Below are 22008 nucleotides of genomic sequence, written 5' to 3'. Positions count from 1 at the left end.
CCTGGACAACGTGGCAAAACCCTGTCTCCACAAAAAATACAAAAAATTAGTCGGGCGTGGTGGCATGCACCTGAAGTCCCAGCTATATGGGGGGCTAAGGCAGGAGGAGTGCTTGAACCTGGGACGTTGAGGCTGCAGTGAGCTGTGATCGCGCCACTGCACTCCAATCTGGGTGTCAAAGTGAGACCCTGTCTCAAATATAAATAATTTTTTTTAAAACCACAAATATTTACTGAGAGCCTACTTTTGCCTGGTCCAGTTCCAGTTACTGGTAATTCCTTAGGAGTAGACAAAATAGACAAAAACTCCCACCCTAATGGTACTTACATACTACTGGGGGATAACAAAATTAATAAGTAAAATATGTAGATTGTGATCATCATTATGGAGAAAAATTAAAGAGGGAAGGAAAAGGGTAATAGAGAGAGTTGTTGTTTTAAGTATTAGGAGTGAAACCAGGCACAGTGGCTCACACGTCTAATCCCAGCACTTTGGGAGTCCGAGATAGGAGGATCACTTGAACCCAGCAGTTCGAGGTTGCAGTGAGCTATGATCACACCTCTGCACTCCAGCCTCAATGACAAAGCAAGACCCTGTCTATAAATAAATAAATATTAAGGGTGACTTTTGAATAAAGGCCAGGTGTTGCGAGAAGGGGAAAAGTAAAAAATGAAGTCAGAGAGTTTGGCAGGGACCAGATCATGAAGGTCCTTGGAGGCCGTTGTAAAGGACTCTTTGGTGAATGGGAAGGCACTTAGGGTTTAGAGAAGAGAGGTGTCATCTGACTTACATTTTAGAAGGCTCACTGGCCAGCTCTATGTTGAGAATAGACTGCAGGGCTGGAGGTACAGGGGGAAGACCAGTCAAGAGGCTATTGCTGATAGAGATGATGGTAGCTTGGATCACAGTGACGGAGATGATGAGAAGTGGTCAAATTCTGGATATATTTTTTTTAAGTAGGGACAGTGAGATTTACTGATATGGGGTATAAGAGAAAGAAGAGTCAAAAATTGCTCCAAGATGCCTGACCTGAGCAGCTGGAAGAATAAAGTTACTGTTGACAGAGATAGGAGGGGGTTTAGGGGAAAGATTGGGAGTTCACTTTTCAGCCTGTAAATTTTGAGATGCCTGTTATACATGTAAGAGGAGATGGCCAGGAGACAGTTCATGCCTCCTGGAGGATACTAGCCAATACATTTCCCATACAGACTCTACCCCTTTCTATACAGTACCCCTCATCTCTCTTGATCACTCCCAGAGACTTGGTCTGAATATAGTGGAGAAGGTGCAGAGAACAAGCCTAGAGGTTTGAGAGCCGGGTGTAGGGACTGTCAGCAGCTCAGGATCTGGGGCTCCTGAAGCCAACTAAGCCTCCGTAAGTATGTCTTAGGCACTAGAGGCAAACCCGGTCTGGAGGACTCTGAGGATGAGGTAAGCAGTGCCTTTGGGGAGGGGTGAGCAGGCTGGAGCAGAATCCACTCTGCATGGAGCTGAGAAGCAATGGGGACTCTGAATTTACTTGATCCTCAGGTCCTGAGAATGTCACCCAGCTGGATACCGGGAGTGAGAGGAGGAGGCGGACTTGCAAAGGAGGCTCTAGAATTTAGAATCTAGATCTCTCAGAAAGCTCAGAAACCTGGATGGGGAAACAACTGAAGATCCTTGCCCTGTGGCAGAGTAAGGGGTGGAATAAAAGGTAGCAGTGGAGGGCACAGTCATCACCTGAGTCCTGGGCAGCTGACTACTGTGACACTGCATAAGAGGCCCGGGTTTCTGAAGCCAGACGGACCTGTGTTTAAATCCTTGCTCTTCCACTTATTAGTTATGTGAGCCTGGGCGCCTCTTTGTAACTTCCATTCTTCACCAGTGAAATGGGAATGATAACACCAATCTTTTTAGGGTTTCCTGAATATTGAATTGGTTACCAGGTGTGGAAGCACTTTGTGAACCATAAAATGCTGCACGTTTATAAGGTGTTTTTTATTACTGCTTTGCTCCCAGGGATGAACCTGGCCTCTGCAGAGGTGGACAAGCGTGTTTTGAAGTTTGGTGTACACCCAAGGAGAAGCACTACACTACAGAAGCCCCAGCCTGAGCCAGCTTCCTGCTCCCACTGCTTCAGGCTGGTTCACCTCTGCTACATTTCCCCTGACTTAGCTCTGCTACGTTTCTGCAGGTCCCGACACAGCTGCAGCGGCTGCTGCTGCCACCACTGCCGCCCAGTGGCTATTTCAGGAAAAGACCTCTCCCAACCCTCCCCAACCAGCACCCCTGATTGGCTTTTACTATCCTCACCCGGGGCCAAGAGGAATGGAATGCAGCGGATCAGCCTCACTCTCTTCTGTGAAACTCTTCTTTACTTTGGTTTCTGTGACTTTGCTTTACTCCGGTTCTCCTCTTCCTCTGGATGTTCCTTCTGGCCCCTTCCCTGGCTCTTTTTTGCCCTACTTCCCCCACATGTGAGCCTTACCCCAAAGATTCCTCTCCTCTCCTCTCCTCTCCTCTATCTCCCTCTCCACCATCTCTCTCCCCCCTACCCCCACCCTCTCTTCCCCTTCTCTCTTGGAACATCTACTCTCATGATTTCAACTATGACTCAGAGGTTATCAAAAATTGGTAATGGCCAAGAGACTCCAGCATACAGATCTCTCTCTAATCAAAATGCATCTCTCCTTCTCTCACAGTTTTATCACATTTCATTTCTACAGAGATGGCACATACCACAGGCAGCCTAGAATTATACTCATTTGTGGTTTTGGCCATCTCCTCCTGATCCTCCCACCCCCATACCAGAACCAGAGCTCCTTGAGAACATGTACCTCATTGTACCTCTGTCTTTCCCATAGCCTTCCAGGTGAAGTTATTATAACATATGTTCTAGATATTTTATTTCCAATTATATTCTCTGCCGTCCCCATAAAAATGCCTTCCAACTCAGAGTTAAGAAAACAAGCTGGGCGCGGTGGCTCAAGCCTGTAATCCCAGCACTTTGGGAGGCCGAGACGGGCAGATCACGAGGTCAGGAGATCGAGACCATCCTGGCTAACATGGTGAAACCCCGTCTCTACTAAAAATACAAAAAACTAGCCGGGCGAGGTGGCGGGCGCCTGTAGTCCCAGCTACTCCGGAGGCTGAGCCAGGAGAATGGCGTAAACCCGGGAGGTGGAGCTTGCAGTGAGCTGAGATCGGGCCACTGCACTCCAGCCCGGGCTACAGAGCAAGACTCCGTCTCAAAAAAAAAAAAAAAAAAAAAAAAAAAAGAAAACAAGTACCTTGCACATAGTAAGTGTTCAATAAATAGTTGTTGAATGAATGAATAACTTAATTATAATTTGTTGAATTGAATGGTTCCCACATCTACAATCTAAGCCCTATATATGTTGTTTGCTACAGGACACACACACTTGGGTATCTCATTGACGTCTGGAATTTAGTATGCAGGAAAAGTTTACTATTTTTCTCATGACAGAGATAAATAAGATGTACAAATACCATTATTGCTGACACCCTTCCATTGCCCTACTCCTCCAGTTTGTTCCAGTCCTCTCCCTCCTGGCCCTTCACATCTAATATTCATAATTGTCTTGATGACAGTTTCTTTGCAAGATTTTCTGTTTCCTTGGAGCTTTAAGAAGGAAACGGAGAAGAGGCATGATTTCTAATATCTTTCTCTGAGTTAGGAGGAAAGGAAGGAAGGAAGGAAGGAAGGGAGAGAAGGAGGGAAGGAGGGAGGGAGGAAGGAAGGAAGGAAGGAAGGGAGAGAAGGAGGGAAGGAGGGAGGGAGGGAGGAGGGAAAGGAGGGATAAAGGTAGGAAGGAAGGGAGAGGGAAGAAAATGAGGGAGGGAAGGTAAGTGATATAGTGGAAAAAATGCAGGCTTGGAGTCAGACAGACCTAGGGTTGAACTCTGGCTCCATTGCCTGCCAGCTGTGACTATGGATAAGTCTTTCTGAACCTCCATTTCCTCATATGTAGAATGAGGATGCTAGCACCTAGCTTGTTGTGAGAAGACAATGAAGCAATGCATGTAAGGAACCCAGCAGAGTGCCCTCATTGTCGTTATTGAGAATTAAAGTATAGGTGTATTTGGAAGGTGTGAGGTCCACTCCAATTGGCTGAATTTTCTTTATGAAGTGAACAAATGGAATTACTTGCTGAGAGTAAGTGGAACAAGACAGTCACTCAACCTTGACGGAAAGGAGTAGTGATCTGAAGCCCTGGATGTCTAAACTTACTAATAAAATCATGGGGAAATGACTGGCTCCGCATAGTTGTACCCAAGTTAGCTTTGTTCATATGTATTATCTGTAGTGTGCCCTTTTTGTCTTTCTACACACCCAACTTTATCTCCAGCAAGGCTGTTAACAACCTTAGAGTGGAGACCAGGACTAGTTTGTTCAGCGCCTAGGACAGCACAGGAAATCTGTTTCTGCGATTTAATCCATCTATCTCCGTTCCATCCTCCCCCACTGAGCTAATGCCTCATCCACATCCCACTTGAATCTTTTGCTATGTTTTCAGTTGCAGTAACAGAAAATCCCAACTTAGATGACTGTTTTTAAAAAAGGAAATATATTATCTTGCATATAAGTTCAGTAGTGGGTGGCTTTGGAGCTGATTAATTCAGCAGTTCAACAATGTCATTAAAAAATCCTGATTCTTTCCATCTCTCTGATTTGAAACCTTGGCATGTTATTTAGCAACTTTCATGGTCACAGGGTGGCTATTGCCGGTCAGGCATTGTTTCCAGACATGGCAATATTCAATGGTAAAAGAGGAAAGCCTCTTCCTGTATGCTTATTTTTATCATTCAAGAAACCTTTCCCAGAATCTCTCCAGCATACCTCCTCTCACATCACAGTGGCCTGAATTTCACCATGCCTATAACTAAGCTGATCACTGGCAAGGGGGATAAAACGACCATGAGTGGCATAGAGGAGCACAGACCCATGCGGAGGAGGGTGAAATACCTTAAAAATGGGGATTCTTTCCACAAGGAGGAAGAGGGAGATGACTATTGAGTTGGTAAGCAATTCTGTCTGCTACAACCTTTTACTGAATAACCCACTCCTTCCTCATGCAGAGATCTGATCATCATTTTCTAACTGGAAGGTCTGGTTGGAGATATCATCCAGGTGTACAGAATGAGGGTGGGTAAGGACCTAAAAATATTTCCCCCACCAATGTATTATAGGGGCCAGAAACTCCATTAGATATGCATTCCTTTGCTTTCTTACTGTTGCATCCTCGTAAAATGCAAGTATTCCAGGTCAAAGTGAAACTTGTGACTGTTCTCTTCGGGAAGCTACTAACTGGAAAGAGGCACAAAGAAATTTTCTGGGGGAATGGAAATGTTCTATATCTTAACCTGGGTGGTGGTTATATGTGCGTTTACACAGGTGTATTAGTTTCCTATGGCTGCTGTAACAAATTACCACAGACTTGGTGACTTGAAACAATACACGGTTCTTCTCTTACAGTTCTGGAGGTCAGAAGTCTAAAATCAGTTTCAGTGGGCCAAAATCAAGGTTTCAGCAGGGCCATGCCTGAGCAGGAACAGCCATCTTGTGGCCGTGAGAGACTTTAGGGGAGAATTGATTTATTTGTCTTTTCCAGCTTCTAGAGTTGTATTGCTTGCATTCCTTGGCTCATGGCCCCTTCCTCCATCTTCAAAGCCAGCAGCCTAGCATTTTGCTTCAGGCCTCATATTGCCTCCTATTTCAGAGTCAAAACTCTCTCTGCCCCTCTCTCATAAAGAGACTAGTGATTACATTAGGGCCCACCTGGATAATCTAGAATAATCTCCCCATTTCGAGATCCTTAATTTATTCACATCTGCAAAGTCTCTTTTTCATATAAGGTAACATTCATCGGTTCCTGGGATTAAGACCTGACATCTTTGGGGGGCATAATTCAGCTTGCCACAGTAGGTAAAAATTCATTGAGCTGCAGTTAAGATTTGTGAATTTTACCTCAGTCAAGAAATGCACAAACTTCTGGAAAAGAGTAATGATTTACATTCCATCATAATAATGAATTAAAGACCTAGCAGATCTACTCTCTTCCTACTGAGAGGTCCATGGATCTGAGTAGAAAGAGAAGAAAAGTGGGATTGAGTACCTAAAAGGGAGGTAGGAGCCTCAAGTGTGGGTCTAAAGACAAAAATAGGCTGACCACTAGTCATTCTAGAGATTCTGGGAAAGGTTTCCTGAATGATAAAAATAAGCATACAAGAAGAGAGGCCTTCCTCTCCTGCCATTGAATATTGCCATGTCTGGCATGAAAAGTAGATTCATTCTGACTTTTCACCTTCCTCGCAGACACCAACCTTGGCATGTATACAAGTCTTTCCTGTATGTCCAGCATCAGTTCCTATCCCACTGTGGTACCTGCAGAATCTGGGCTTCTCACACTATCTGAAAGTCCCTGAGAAGGAGAGAGTTATAGTAACTAAACAACCAGGCCCTGAGATGCATATTGGCTAGGAATGGCAGGGGCTGACACCATGAACTGTGCAAAGAGAATATGGGACAGCTGTCCAGGGTCCTCAGTGAGGGGCAGGAGTTAGGGAAGGCCCTGCCCAGCCCTCTGAGTCATAGCCATAGCCATCCTCTGAGGAATGGACACCGTATTGTGGAGGTTGGGGTTAAGGGCTATGTCTATAGATAAGTACTAATGTCTAGACTGCTGTAAGGGGAGGTGAAGGAGGTCAGAGTCCGGAAACCCCAGAGCTTGTAGGTTCTGTCTCTACATTTTCTATGCCCGTGAAGCCTGAGCCTAGGCCCTGTGGGAAGGACAGTCAAGAAAGGAAGATTACTTTGTTGTTGCTGTTGTGGGGGTCCTGGCAGCTGCAGAGACAGAAATATCTCTAATTCCATGAGCGGTCATACGAGGCAAGAGAAGCTGCTTACAGCATGGACTTAGTTTCAGGGATTGGACAGAGTCAAGAGCTGGGGTGAGGAGGTTTACCCTAGGTAGGGGTGATAAGATGTCAGCCGCCTATTCCCTCGACATGCATGTCCTGCCAGAAGAACCTGTCCCCGGGCTGGGAATCTTATATTACCTTCCTCTCCAACGAGAAGAGAAGTTCAAGGCTCACAGACATGTGCACACACAGCTCAATGCACTCAGCTCCCCCTCCACCACTCCTGCCCCCACTACCTACAGGAGATTGACTCCTGCTGTGCACATAAGCTGGGATAATCGGGGTTTCTAAACATCAGCTTCAAGAGTCCAATGTCCCAAGTGGTGGGCAGCTTGAGGACGAGGTACTCTTTCCCATACCCTTGGCTTTTGTGTGGCCTGGAGCTGCTGATATAAAGATTGGAGTGTGACACAAGGTATTCCTTTCAAAAACACAAAGGCCTATACTTTGAGCCCTCTCATTTCAATCCCCCACCATGCTTCACCTTTAAGACCTCCAACTCCACTTTGATCCCAGTTCTCAGGTTCAAGGCCTCACAAGGCCAAAATCCTGAAGTTACCCTTCTCAAACTCCCCTGCCTTTAACATCATCAGAATCAACCTCCTACCCCCACTCTGTCCCAGCAGCAATAGCCTGCTAATCTTTTAGCCACTAATCTTTTAGGCACTAATCTGCTTTCCAAACTCTTGGCACCTGAACTATTTATAGCAGTGTTTCATGCCCCCCCAAGAACCCTATTCTTTTCTGATGACCCCCACCAATCAAAACACTCAGAGGACTGTGGGTATAAGAGGCTGGGGAGGCAGGCATAGCAACCAGAGCTGGAGACTGATGTGAACTTCATCTCTCTCCCCAGGTAATATTCCAGAGCCCTCGACTTCTAGCCCATACTAAACCCTATATCCCTTGCTCTTAGCATCCCCCTTAATATATCAGGCAGCAGTTGAGGGACACCCTTCCTGACATAGCCTATAGACATTCAGGCCTAGAGACCCTCCAAAGACCTCTGGAAGCTCCCCTAAGCTCACCCCCTGGCCAGGCTCAGTAAGCATCAAAGAGAAGCCCTAGAGAGACATCTCCCTCTCTCTAAGGATTCCCACCCAAAGGCCTAGCCCCTGGGGACCTGGACGGGGATAAGAATGGGAAAATCTAGGGAAGGCAATGAGAGGGATGAGTTGGTTCAAGGAGGACTTTCAACCTCCAAAGAGACTTCTGTCACCAAAAACTGAGAGTATGAAGGCACCAACCCCTTCTCTCTAACACTTTTCTCCATTCTTTGTTGACAGTCAAGGCCATCATGAGGTGAACTCAGGCTCAGGATCCATTGCAGTAGCAGAAGGAGACAGAATCCATTCATTTGTTCATTCATTCATTCATTCATGTACCCCACAAACATGTCTCGGCACCTAGTGTGTGCCAGGGGATGTCTAGCCTCATACAGACCAAGAAACACATTTTTCTCAAACTTTTCTGGATGAAAACCTCTGTCCAGCCTCTTTCCAGAGAAGTTCCTTCTCTCTGAGGGCTCTCAAGAGTCCCCCAGCCATTCTAGGAAGTTTGGCCCTTTCTGGAGAATAGATAGTATGCTTAGTCAATGATTTGTACAAAATAGGAAAGTTTTTTTTCCCCTCTTGCCCAAGATGGGCAAGAATACGGCTGAAGAAGTACCCTTGGCAGAAGGGAGAATAGGAGGTACTTGATGTGGGTGAGGTGTCTGTCTAAGGAAGAAAGGTTACATCACACTAGGTGTATATGGATGGTATGCTGGAGTGGGGTGAGAAGAATGGAAATGAAATGATTGAGCCTTTCTTCTTTCCCTTTTCCCAGAAAAGGCTCAACATCAACTATATAGCCAACATGTCCAAGTAAGAACTCCTTCTAATCTTTTGAATCTGTGAATTGCTCCCTACCCCAATCCAAGTATTTCCCTTTGGGGTAGGGGGATTTCCAATCTCTCCCTAACTTGTGTCCTTGGATTCTATCCCGATTATCTCTACCTTTGCCCCATCCTATGCTCCTGGAGCCTCTTCTCCTAATCCTAAGAATATTTCTTTTCTCCCCACTTCCCTTATTTCCTCTTCCCTGCACTTCCAATCCCCCTCTCCATCCTCTTTCTGGTTTTCTCCCCATAGGGTGTTTAAGAAGACCAGCTCCAATGGGAAGGTGAGAGAACCTGGCCCAGCTGGGCAAATGAGAGGGCAAAAGGGATAGGTGGGTACATCCTTCAAGGTCTCAGGGATCTGGGTTGGGGGCTTCAGGGGAATCCATTCCAAAATGATTGTGAGAATAACATGCAAAGTTGTTCCACAACAGCTCTCCATCTACCTGGGGAAACGGGACTTCGTGGACCATGTGGACATGGTGGAACCCATTGGTCAGTGAGTCCAAAAAGGGGAAGCCTGGGGAAAGAGGAATGGAAACTAGGGAGTAAAAGAAAGTCCAGGAGAGACTGTGCAGAAAAGGAGGCAAATTAAAGGGAAGAATGGGAAGAACCATTTCAGGGATCGTCTTCTATTTCATAGTCTTGAGAGCTTTTCCTGACCAAAGTGCTGTCTGTCCTTCTCTCCACAGATGGTGTAGTCCTGGTTGATCCTGAGTACTTAAAAGGTCGAAAGTGTAAGTGGAAATCCTTGTCGGTCTTTGTGTGTTTCAGACAGGTAACTCGATGAGTGGATTGCACCAGAGTATAAGAAAACCAGAAAGTGGCAGGAACTGCGAATGCCTTCTCTGGTGGAGGCTGACAACTGGGAATTCCAGCCCAGTGTGGCCAAATTTTATAATTGTTAACGAGGAACTGTAAATGAAGCTCAAAATAAGACTTTTAGAGGCCCAAAGTGTGAAAAGATTATGGTGCCCCCTTACCCAAATCATATTCAAAGTAAATATCTAAAGCATAAATTAAATTTTATTTTTCAAAATTGCACAAAACTTACACTCGTGCCGAAATTAAAATAGCTTCTTTCAGAATTTCGGATTTTCTCTATTATTACTGGTGGTGGCCCTGCTTGGCTATTGATCTGAATCTTAGACTGCCTATAGAATGATCCAATAAGTCAGAAATCCATATTTTAATGCAGATTTCCTGATTTTCAAATGTTGGCAACTCACTAAAAGACTTTAGAAGCCTGGATAGATTATAAACTTTTTTTTTTCTGTTGGTTAGATGTGACCTTCAGGCTGCCATTTTGCAACCTCTGGTATACGTGTTTCCATCTCCTTTTTTGTGTAGTGAAACTGACCTTTTATTCAAGGAAAAATTCCCAAACAAAAACCAAAACAACAACCACAGGAAGTAACCGTAAGAAACATTACTCTGGCAGCACTACTACAGATCAAGATTATGCTGATTTTTGTTGTTGTTGTTGCTGCTTTTTTTCCTTTTAATTCTCACTGTGGATTAACCCCACTGTGATCCAACTAGACTGAAAATTGGGGTTGATTTGAAAAAGGTGCTGAATGGGTTGATGAGTACTAGTTCGGATGTAACTGTTGGATATTGGAGAATAAAGTAGCCTAAATCTCTCAGATTAAGCAGTGTGAATAAGCAATCAAGTCGGTTTTAAATATCAGAGGAACTTTGGGATAGACTCATAAATTAACCAACTTATTTAAGGTTCCCAAGTATTCTATATTTCTAAAACCTAAATCATTTTTTCACATTTCTACAAAATCTTCACAAGCTCTGGAAAGAAATCTTTAGTTAAAAATATATGTTGTTCCAGGAAGAGAATGAATTTTTCCTTTTATTCTAATCTTTTTTTAATGTCCCCTTAGTAGAGTTTTATATTACTTTTCATTTAAGTTGTGCGTATTTCTTGTTTATTCTTAGTTTTTCAACATGGTTTGTTACCTCTATGAAGATTGTCTTGTTTGCGTCATATTTTCTAATGTTTTTTTTTTTTATCAAGGTACATTTGTGGATGTAAAATATGCTTAATCTGTACTGTGGAGTGATAAAGGCCAGTGATAGGGCAGTATATGTGATAGTGTGAACAAATTGTTGTTTAACAAAAATATATCTACAATCTCTCTCTGTATAATTTCTTACAACTGCATGTGACTCTACAGTGATCTCAAAATACAAAGTTTAACTTCAAAAAGGCAATGAGAGAAAAGTAAAAAATACCTAAGGTGGCCTTGCGTTCAATTCTAGCAACAGACAAAGTTGAGAAGCACACATAACAGATATTAACAGTAGTTATCTGTGGAACATGATATATTATGGTGGAGCTTTGATTTGTCTTTTTGTTTGTATTTTCTGATGCTCAGACAATTAACATATATTTTGTAGAATAAACACAACTATACATTAATAACTTTAGAATACACACTGACTTTAAAATAAAAACAAGCTATTTCCTAGCATGCAATAAAAGGACAATGCTAAACTGCTAGAGAGCCAATTAGAGCTTCAGTTGGGGGTAGGAGTTGCATGATGCAGTTGATGTCTTAGTCTGCTGCCCTCCCAACACAGGAACAGAAAGCAATTCCAAGTAACAAGTCATCTGATTAACATCCTTACCTCAGGTGCTACTAGATCCCCTTCTGCCTCACCCATCCTGATCTTTTTTTCTGTCTCATTCCTCATCTTTTTCATTTCTTCTCTCACCCTGCCTCCTACCAGCCACCTCTTTTCCTCTCCTTTTTCCTTTCTGTCTTTTTCCTTTCCTTTATGCTTTATTTTCCTTTCTTTCTCTTTCCTTTCTCACACTATAATTGGCCATAATTGAGAACAAAGGTGAATCTATTTGTTGTATCTTTTGAAAATTATTAGGTTTGTCTCCATTGTAGAAAAATTAGAAAACATTTGATGATGGAGGAGAGACTGTGTAACCTTACCATCTTTAATCACTAATCTTTTGATCTTATTCATATTTTCTGTGCAAACATCAAAATTTTAACTAAAATGCTATACTACAAATAATATTTTATAATCTTTTAAACCTGTGTCAATATATACAAATCTATAACTTTTTAAGTTGCCTAGTACTATATTGTATGGGGATACCACGATGCCCTGCAATGCACATCTTTTTCTCACTTGTTCAATTATTTCTTTAGGCTAAATGCCTAGAAGAGGAATTAACGGCCAAAAGGCATTCACACATTTTTTTTTTTTTTTGAAACGGAGTCTTGCTCTGTTGCCCAGGCTGGAGTGCAGTGGCCGGATCTCAGCTCACTGCAAGCTCCGCCTCCCGGGTTTACGCCATTCTCCTGCCTCAGCCTCACGGGTAGCTGGGACTACAGGCGCCTGCCACCTCGCCCGGCTAGTTTTTTGTATTTTTTAGTAGAGACGGGGTTTCACCGTGTTAGCCAGGATGGTCTCGATCTCCTGACCTCGTGATCCGCCCGGTCTCGGCCTCCCAAAGTGCTGGGATTACAGGCTTGAGCCACCGCGCCCGGCCTCATTCACACATTTTTAAAGCTTTCTATACCCATTGTCAAATTGCCCTCTAAAACGCTTATACCAATTAAATCTCACTCCTGCAGTGCATGAGGCTTCCCATATTGCCCCAGTCCTTATAAACACCGATATTATCAATACTTTCAGGCTTTGCTGTATCTTTTGAATATAGGTTCATTTTCCTCATTCTCAATTTTAAAAGCAAATAATCCGGTGTTTGATGTTTTGAGTTCTTAAAAATACTAAAATAAGTTGCTTTCTACTCAAGTGCTGCTGTTGGCAGTTTTTTTTTTTTCTTTGGGTCAGAACCCCTGATAGAAGTAAGGTTACACATTCCTGTTCTATATCTTTCCTCGCCTCAACCTCTGTCACCCTGTACTTGGACAGGTATCCCTCTCTACTCCATTCTACATTCCATTAGTGCATTTCAGATGCTTTCTATCTGCCTCTCACTTGATTTCTTTCAAATCTTAGATACCAGTTACAAAGTATGAGTTCAATTATAACTCTTCCATTTCTGTCAGTATCATCATCATCATCTTCATCCACATCTATAATTATTTTGAAGTTTCCAAAGGGATTCCTTTTTTTTTTTTTTTTTTTTTTTTTTTTGAGACGGAGACTCACTCTGTTGCCCAGGCTGGAGTGCAGTGGTGTGATGTCATCTCACAGCAACCTCCACCTCCCAGGTTCAAGCGATTCTCCTGCCTCAGCCTCCCGAGTAGCTGGGATTACAGGTGGCCACCACCACGCCCGGTTAATTTTTGTGTTTTTAGTAAAGACAGGGTTTCACCATGTGGGCTAGGCTGGACTCGAACTCCTGACCTCAGGCTATCCGCCCACCTCAGCCTCCCAAAGTGCTGGGATTACAGGTGTGAGCCACTGTGCCCAGCCTCCAAAGGGATTTCTAATACATCAACTCCTCACAACCATCCTATGAGTTAAGTTGAGCACCTATGAACCTGAGCTTTGGAGTCAGACAGGCCTGGGTTGAAATCCTGAATCATTGCTTAACAGCTCCAAGCTCACTTTCTTTGCCTGTAAAGTGGAGATAATAATACTTCAGAGGGTTGTTTCGAGGTCTAAATAGCATATGTAGAGTTACTAGAGCAGTCCTATTATTGACAGGTGTAATAACTGAGACCCAGAGAAATCAAGAGATTTGTGCAAGTCCTATTCAGGTCCAGGTATTCTGGCCCTAAATATTATTGTTTCTCTTTTTCATGATAAAATATTTCAGGCATAGAGAATTACGTAATGAATACCCTGTACTCATCACCAAGCTTTAAAAAGAATAACAGAAACAGGCCGGGCGCGGTGGCTCAAGCCTGTAATCCCAGCACTTTGGGAGGCCGAGGCGGGTGGATCACGAGGTCAGGAGATCGAGACCATCCTGGCTAACACGGTGAAACCCCGTCTCTACTAAAAATACAAAAAACTAGCCGGGCGTGGTGGCGGGCGCCTGTAGTCCCAGCTACTCGGAGGCTGAGGCAGGAGAATGGCGTGAACCTGGGAGGCGGAGCTTGCAGTGAGCCGAGATCGCGCCACTGCACTCCAGTCTGGGTGACACAGCGCGAGACTCCGTCTCAAAAAAAAAAAAGAATATCAGAAACAAACTAAAGTCTCCTGTGTGTCCTTCCCTGATCCAGTTTGCCTTCCTCCCTCCCTACTCACTGCTTCTCCTCCTTCTCTCCTCCCTCCCCAGATAACGACTATCCTAAATTTGGTGGTTATTATTCTCTTGATGGCTCCATACTTCTACTCCATATTTACGTGTCTATGATCAACTTTGATATTGTCATCATCATGCTTTTAAACTTTATATAACCGGTAACATACTGTACCTATCATTCTGCAGCTAGATATTTTGTTCAGTAGCTTTTTTTTTTTTTTTTTTTTTTGAGACAGAGTCTCACTCTGTCACCCCTGCTGGAGGGCAATGGTGCAATCTCAGCTCACTGCAACCTCCACCTCCCGGGTTCAAGCAATTCTCCTGCCTCAGCCTCCTGAGTAGCTGGAATTACAGGTGTATGCCACCATGCCCGGCTAATTTTTGTGTTTTAGTAGAGATGGGTTTTCACCATGTTGGTCAGGCTGGTCTCGAACTCCTGTTCTCAAGCGATCTGCCCACCTAGGCCTCCCAAATTGCTGGGATTACAGGCGTGAGCTACCGCGCCCAGCCTCGTTCAATAGATTTTGAGATTTAACCATGTTGACACAGGTCTTAGTCTGTTTGTGCTGCTACAGCAAAATACCTGAGACTAGGTAATTTATAAAGAACAGAAATTTATTTTCTCACAATTCTGAAAGCTAGGAAGTCCAAGATCAAGGCTCTAGCAGGTTCTGTTGTCTGATGACAGCTGCTCTCTGCTTCCAAGATGGTGCCTTATTACTGCATCCTCCAGAGGGGAGAAACATTGTGTCCTTACATGGTGGAAGGTGGAAGGGCAAAAGGTCTCCTTTATAAGGGTCTTAATCCCGTTCATAAAGGAATTCATGAACAAAGAAGCCCCATGATCTAATCACCTCTTAATGGCCATCTTAATACCATCACAATGGCCATCAACTTTCAACTCCTGAATTATGGAGAGGCCACATACAAACCATAGGGCATTCTTTGAAGTTCTAGTTCATTTATTTCAACCTTGGTTTAGTATTCCATTATGTGAATATACCATACATTTTTTTTACCAATTCTCCTGTTGATAGATTTTTAGATTATCTCCAGTTTTATGTTCTGACAAACATTGATGCGATGGTCATTATCATATGTATCTCTTTGTAAACATGAACAAAAGCTCCTTTAAAGTCAACTTATTAGGTCATACACTACGAGCAGATTTAATTTTACTGGATAATCCCAAATAGTTTTCCAAACTGGTTGCATTAATACTCCCACCAGCAGTATGTAAGAACTCCTTTTGCTCCACATCTTCATTAACACGTAGTGTTGTCAGATTTAACATTTTTTGACAATCTGATGTGAAATCTGATCTCGTTGTGGTTTTGATTTGCGTTTATCTGATTACTAATGAGACTAAATATGTTTTCATATGTTATTGGCCATTCCTTCACATTCTTTGCACACTTCTGCAAGGGCCTCTTCACATTCTTTGCACACTTTTATACTGGTACATTATTATTGTTGATGTGTGGGAGTCCTTACATATTTTGGACGCTAAACTTCAGTGTGTTATATGTGTTGCAAAGATTTTCTCCCAGGCTTTCCATTTTTTCTTTGTTTTTAGACTTTGAACATAAAGAAGACTTTGTTTATAAAGACTTTTAACGTAAATCTTACTGCAGTCAAATGTATTAATAATCTTTTTCTTTGTGGCCATAGCCTTCGATCTTTTTTTTTTTTTTTTTTTTTTTGAGACAGAGTCTTGCTCTGTCGCCCAGGCTGGAGAGGGCAGTGACGACGCGATCTTGGCTCACTGCAAGCTCCGCCTCCTGGGCTCATGCCATTATCCTGCCTCAGCCTCCCGAGTAGCTGGGACTACAGACGCCTGCCACCACGCCCGGCTAATTTTTTGTATTTTTTTTTTTTTTTTTTAGTAGAGATGGGGTTTCACTGTGTTAGCCAGGATGGTCTCGATCTCCTGACCTTGTGATCCACCTGCCTCGGCCTCCCAAAGTGCTGGGATTACAGGCGTGAGCCATCGCGCCCGGCCAGCCTTCGATCATATTACATAACCTGTCTGTGTCTTCTTGACTCAGTTAAGATTCCCCTTCCCACTCAGGCCTGACAGGCCACTCTCTTCTTCCTATGCCTGCAGTGTTTGTCATGTTGACATGTGCCTTTCGCTATGGCCGTGATGACTTGGAAGTGATTGGTCTGACATTCCGAAAAGATCTGTATGTGCAGACCCTGCAAGTGGTCCCAGCTGAATCCAGCAGCCCTAAGGGGCCCCTCACAGTTCTACAGGAGCGACTGCTGCACAAGCTAGGGGACAATGCCTACCCCTTTACCCTGCAGGTACTGACCCCAAGCCCTGGGCAGGCAAGGTCTCCAGGGAAGATTAAGAGAGGAAGCTCAAGAAGGACAAGGGAGAGGGTTCCCTATTTCTTTTGCATTTGTTTGTATTCTTTTCTTTTCTACTTCTTTTCTGATCTCCTTTTTGTCCCCTAGATGGTGACCAACCTGCCCTGTTCTGTGACACTGCAGCCAGGTCCTGAAGATTCAGGAAAGGTGAGGACTAGGTTCTAAGAAAGAAGGATAGATGGTAGTGCCAGGGAAGAGGAACAGTGGGATAGTCAAGACTGGAGAAATGGACAGCTAAGGAAAGAGGTCAGGCATTTTCTTATAGGCCCATGAGGAAGGGAGGACAGCACTGGAAATTAGCTCTCTTTGCCCTTGTCCTTTTACAGCCCTGTGGGATTGACTTTGAAGTGAAGAGTTTCTGCGCTGAAAACCCGGAGGAGACAGTCTCCAAGAGGTATTCTTTGGTTGTCCCCAAAAATCCCTGCCTCCAGCCTCTGCCAGGCAACAGATCCTGCTCTCATGACAGAAATAGCCCCACTTCTAACCTCCACAGCATCGTCGCCACCAGTGATGCCCGGTTCTGAGCCCCCTCTGACTTATCTTCTTTGATCTAGGGCAGGGGTCAGCGAACTTTTCTGTAATGGGCCAAAAAAAACAGTATTTCTCTGTTGCATGTACTCAACTCTGCTGTTGTAGTGCAAACGCAGTCACAGATAGTATAGAAATGAATGAGTGTGGCTGTGTGTCCAATAGAACTTTACTTATGAACACTGAAATTTGAATTTCATGTAATGTCCACATGTCATAAAATAGCATTGTTCTTTGATTTGTTTCAACCATTTACAAATGTAATATAACCATTCTCAGCTTGTGGGCCATAGGCAAACAGGCATCAGGCCAGATTTGGCCAGTGGGCCACAGTTTACTAACCTTTGGTCTACATACTTGCATTAAGGGACTAGAAGAGTTCTCTGAGGGAGGCCTTCCTCTGCTCCCATTCTTAAGTAACGATTGGACTATGGGGGTGGCATGGGAGAGGTCTGTGGGTCTGAAAGGAGGACGCTCTGGCTAATCCCTTGGTCTCTGCTCAGAGACTATGTGCGGCTGGTTGTCCGGAAAGTACAATTTGCACCACCAGAGGCAGGCCCTGGCCCCTCAGCCCAGACCATCCGCCGCTTCCTTCTGTCAGCTCAGCCCCTACAACTCCAGGCCTGGATGGACAGTGAGGTTTGTGACCCCCACTTTTTGCCTTCCACCCCAGAACCCCTCTGATGCCCTTTCTTCACTGATTTCCTACTTGGGCAGGCAGAGATGGGAGCCAGGGTGACAACAGTGCTAAGGAAGCAGGGGTTCTGGGTCTCCATCTGTGCATTCTTCCTCCAGCCTTGACATGGGTCCCTCCTCCTGCTTTAGGTTCACTACCATGGAGAACCCATCTCTGTCAATGTTTCCATCAACAACTGCACCAACAAGGTCATCAAAAAAATCAAGATTTCAGGTGAGTTTCTTTTTCCATCCCTGTGCACCTGGTCCCAAAGCCACAGGTGTTTTTCCAAAATTCTGCCTCACTTACCTGTCCGCATTCATCTAGGCTTTCCCTCTAACATGGGCTTGTCAAAATGCGTATCTTATTTTGTCAATGAGCATGTCTTACTGCATCATGTATAGTGTGCCTATGTATAAGGTCACAACTAAGGACACTGAGCTGGGGTCTCAAGGATGACTGACTGATATAATCATGTGCTTTTCCTGGCTTGTTCAGTTGACCAGACCACAGATGTTGTCCTGTATTCACTAGACAAGTACTCCAAGACTGTGTTCATTCAGGAATTCACGTGAGCTGGTGCTGGGGCTAGGCTCAGAGAGCCAAGGGGTGGGGTGGTGGAAAGAGGTCCAGGAAGCAGGTGAGGGGGTTGGGGGAAAAAGGGTGGTGGAAGATCCCAGGGAGGGATTCCCAGGAGAACTAGATGGAGGAGATGCAACTTACCCCCAGCAATCCCATCACGATGCTGAGCGAGGGCAGGGGCATAAGGATTTCCCACCAGAACTAACTCCCCCCAGTCTTCACAGTTAAACATGTCACCTCTCTTGGATACTCCAGTAGGTTCTTGTATAATCTTGTACAAGATACTCTTGGGAGTAAAAGTATGCTTAGTCAGCAAGCCCAGCCTAAATTCTTCTCTTGTTCTTCTTTTGAAGGGAGACTGTAGCTGCCAATTCCAGCTTCTCCCAGAGCTTTGCAGTAACCCCAATCCTGGCTGCCAGCTGCCAGAAACGGGGCCTGGCACTGGATGGCAAACTTAAGCATGAAGATACCAACCTGGCTTCTAGCACGATGTAAGCTCAAATGTAACTCTCAGCCTCCATTTCCCACCCCTCAACCATTCTACATGCTACATTTACAGCTCTGACGTTTCATCTTCAGTGAAGCCTATCTGTTTTTTAAAGTGTCTCTAGGGCAGTGTTCAGAGACTCCTCCAGGCCTAAGGGCCGGCAGTAAGCTCAATAATGCCTGTGGGACCAACGGCAGGCTTAGGTCATAGGCAGAAAAAAAGGAAAACATGGAGAGGAAAGCAATCCTTATGTTGTATACGATTTCACAGTTCACAAAGGTCCTACCTATGTACTATGTTATCTTTGTGAGAACCCCACTAAAGTAGCCTGGATAGGTGTTCTTATTTCCTTTTACACTTAAGGACCCTGAGGCTCAGAGAGAAGAAGGAATTCATTTAAGGTGGCATCGCTGTTAAGTGGTAGACGTAGACAGGATTATATCACATGTCATCCGGCTCTGAATACTGTGATCTCTACAGAAGCTACTCTCTAGAAAAGATAAAGATGGAGTAGAAGACTAGGAGATGAGAAATGGAGGAAAAGGAGGGCAAAAAAGGAAAATGATGCAACAGGAATGAATAGAATTCTAGGAAGTCATTCACTTGGTTCTGTGCCTTCGGAGGCCCTAGTGTTAGATGTGTCTCCCACCAAAAACCACCTGCCACCATCTGTCAAGTGTAATCCCTCCATCTCTCCCTACCCTTATCAATCAAGTAGCTATAGACTGTTATTGCTAGAAATACCATTAGAAATCATCCAAACTGCATTATTTTATATGTAAGAGATCAGCAGCCCAGAGCAATGAAGAGATTTTCTCAAGCTCATACAGCTTTCAGTGTCTTATTTTTCAGTGGGTTTTTTACTGAACACCTATTACATGCTCATTCCTATGCTAAGCAATGTGGAGAATACAAAGAAGTTTAAGACAGCCTTCAGTCAATTTATGGCCTAGATGAGGAACAAAGAGAGATGCAAATACAACCCAACAGTTAAATGTTAGTGCACGTGGTTCAGAGTAAAAGTGCAACAAAGTTAAAAGAAGCCAGGAGAGCTGGTGAGGGCTTCCTGGAGGAGGTAGAATAAGCTAGATTTTGAAGAATGTGAAGGATCTGGATACCAACAGAGGAAAAAAGAGAGCATTCTAGACTAGGGACACAGCATGGGCCAAGGCTAGAAGGTGGGAATCCACATGGCATGTTCTGATCACGGAGAGAAGATGGGTCTGCTTAGGTTGTATCCCAGGAGTTAGGGCAGAAAAGGTTAGAGAGGCTAGATAGGGCAAGGTTGTTAGGGGTCTTGAAAGTCAGGCAGAGTAGTTGTTATATTCAAAATGTAGGCTCTTGAGCAGAGGGTGACATGGTAAAAGTGAATGTTAGGAAGAGAAATGTGGTCTCAATGGGTAGGAGAGGTTAGAGCCTGGGAGATATTCTACGATAAGACTAAACATAATAGGGTGTGGTGATGGGAATGCATGAGAAGAAACTGGGGACTGAATGAATTACTCCTCATGCTCCCAAACACCCCAAAACGAATACTACAACCTCCAGTATTAGACCTGGAATGGACAAAGAGCTGCTGGGGATCCTGGTGTCCTACAAAGTCAGAGTCAACCTGATGGTGTCCTGTGGTGGGTAAGTGAGGGTTCTGGGTCTGTCTGGGAAGGGGCTGAGGAGTCAAGGGTTTTTCGCTTCTGTTTTTCTCTCAGTTAGATTGACCCAATCAAACCATTCCCCACCCCTTCTCCCAGACCAGGTTCCCAAACCGGTGAGCTCAGTGAGCAAGTCACTTTCCCTTCCAGAAACCCATTCTGTGGCTGGCTCATTAGGTCTTATGATCCCTCATCCCCTAGTGAAACTAGGTTGCCCCTTCTGTATTTCCTGCTGCTAATTTTGGGTGTCATTCTACCCACAGCATCCTAGGAGACCTGACAGCCAGGTGAGAGACTGTGGGGTGGGGGGACTTGGGCAAGAAGAGGAGGACAAGGGGATAAGGAGAGCAAAATGATTGATTCGGGAGGGTCTGAGGGCATCCAAAGACTGGAAAACTAAGGGAGGGAGGTCCGGGGATTGGGCTTGTAGAGAGAGGAGATGTAACTCCACCTTGGGATCCTTGCAGCGATGTTGGTGTGGAGCTACCCTTGGTCCTGATCCATCCGAAGCCATCTCAAGGTGAGTGACCAGGTGGAACTCACAGGAACGGTTGTCCTGAGGACTGGGGTCCAAGCCATTCTGATCTCATGAATTGGAGACTAGCAGTTTGCCTGGGGATGGAATAGCAATAGGTAGGCTGGGTGTCTAGGTTTTCAGGGGAAGTGTGTGTGTCGTGTGTGCTGGAGACGAAGGATTGGGAAGGGGGAGGGGGAAGTAAAGATACTTCTTCAGGGAACCGAAGAGCCCCTAATCAGCTTCAGCTCCATTTTTTCCCTCTCTCTCCATGCTTGTTACAGAGGCTGCTAGGTAATGGAATACAAGACTGGGAAGCCCCATGCCCCTCTTCCCATTGCCACCCTCCATGTTATGATGATGGAAATGTGAAAATGCTTCCCTGGGGTGCTTTCAATACGTGTGCAGTGGAAACATATGGCTTAGCTTCGTGTCACAGTTCGGTGCTTTTCATATGCCCTCCTTTCCCTTTCTGCATCCCCCCCGCCCTCCACCTTCTGCTCTTGTTGGAATCATCCTTCCCCCTCATCCCCTTCCCATTTTTCTTCTTCCTTTTCCCCCACCCCCTCGCCCTTACTTCTTTCATCTTTCATTCTTTGATACCTTCCCTCCTTCCCACCCCTCATCCTTATTTCTCTTCCAGTGCTCCTGGGGGAATTTTGTGCTGGGAAATTTGGGCGGGAATGGAAGGAAACAAGCCAGAGTGGCTGATGGAGGAGTGGGGGCACCAAGAGGGGGCCGAGGAGCCTAGCTGGGAAGCAGGGAGGGGATCACTTTTCTGGGATCAGGAAAAAAGAGTGGACACGGAGAACACCCAGAAAGGGGTTCCTAACCCTCCATTCTCTTCTGCTGCTTCTGCAAGCTCTGAGGACATAGTCATCGAGGAGTTTACGCGGAAAGGCGAGGAGGAGAACCAGAAGGCTGCGGAGGCCGAGGGAGATGAGGGGAGCTGAGCACCTCGCTCTGGTGCCCGTCTGTGTGGGAGCCCCCACTGTAACACTCTAATAAATTAATCAGTGTGTTCAGATGTGCCTGGCGATCTCTTGCCTATTTCCTCTTCCTGGAGGATCATGGAACTGCTGAGAACAATCTTCCCCACCTCCACCCCTTCGCCGTGATTACACTACACTTAGCCCGTGCTTTTCCCTTACGCTGACCCCAACTTCCTGTGACACGGTCAGTGGCCATCCCTCTCTCCA

At 44.9% G+C, this 22008-nt stretch overlaps 1 protein-coding gene across 1 annotated transcript; it reads left to right on the top strand.

Annotated features, from left to right (window-relative positions):
• The first annotated feature begins 15905 nt into the window (after positions 1–15905).
• On the top strand, positions 15906–21762 carry ARR3 (arrestin 3). Its single transcript, XM_021933120.2, has 12 exons — positions 15906–16307; positions 16461–16520; positions 16700–16767; positions 17405–17540; positions 17727–17811; positions 18076–18148; positions 18513–18650; positions 20195–20278; positions 20559–20582; positions 20763–20815; positions 21094–21103; positions 21672–21762. Exons 1-12 carry the CDS (start codon positions 16098–16100, stop codon positions 21760–21762), a joined length of 1032 nt encoding a protein of 343 aa, XP_021788812.1. The 5' UTR covers positions 15906–16097.
• Positions 21763–22008: the final 246 nt, after the last annotated feature.

The sequence above is a fragment of the Papio anubis genome, chromosome X (genome assembly GCF_008728515.1).
Source record: "Papio anubis isolate 15944 chromosome X, Panubis1.0, whole genome shotgun sequence".
Lineage (NCBI taxonomy): Eukaryota > Metazoa > Chordata > Mammalia > Primates > Cercopithecidae > Papio > Papio anubis.
This window is presented reverse-complemented; position numbering and strand designations above follow the sequence as displayed.

What these genes read in the sequence shown, in the direction of transcription:
- ARR3 (XM_021933120.2), top strand. Translation starts at nt 16,098, where the DNA reads ATGCCTGCAGTGTTTGTCATGTTGACATGTGCCTTTCGCTATGGCCGT. An exon ending in GAGGAGACAGTCTCCAAGAG is followed by an intron (nt 16,768 to 17,404) that starts GTATTCTTTGGT and finishes GTCTCTGCTCAG; the next exon opens with AGACTATGTGCGGCTGGTTG. An exon ending in CAAAAAAATCAAGATTTCAG is followed by an intron (nt 17,812 to 18,075) that starts GTGAGTTTCTTT and finishes TGGCTTGTTCAG; the next exon opens with TTGACCAGACCACAGATGTT.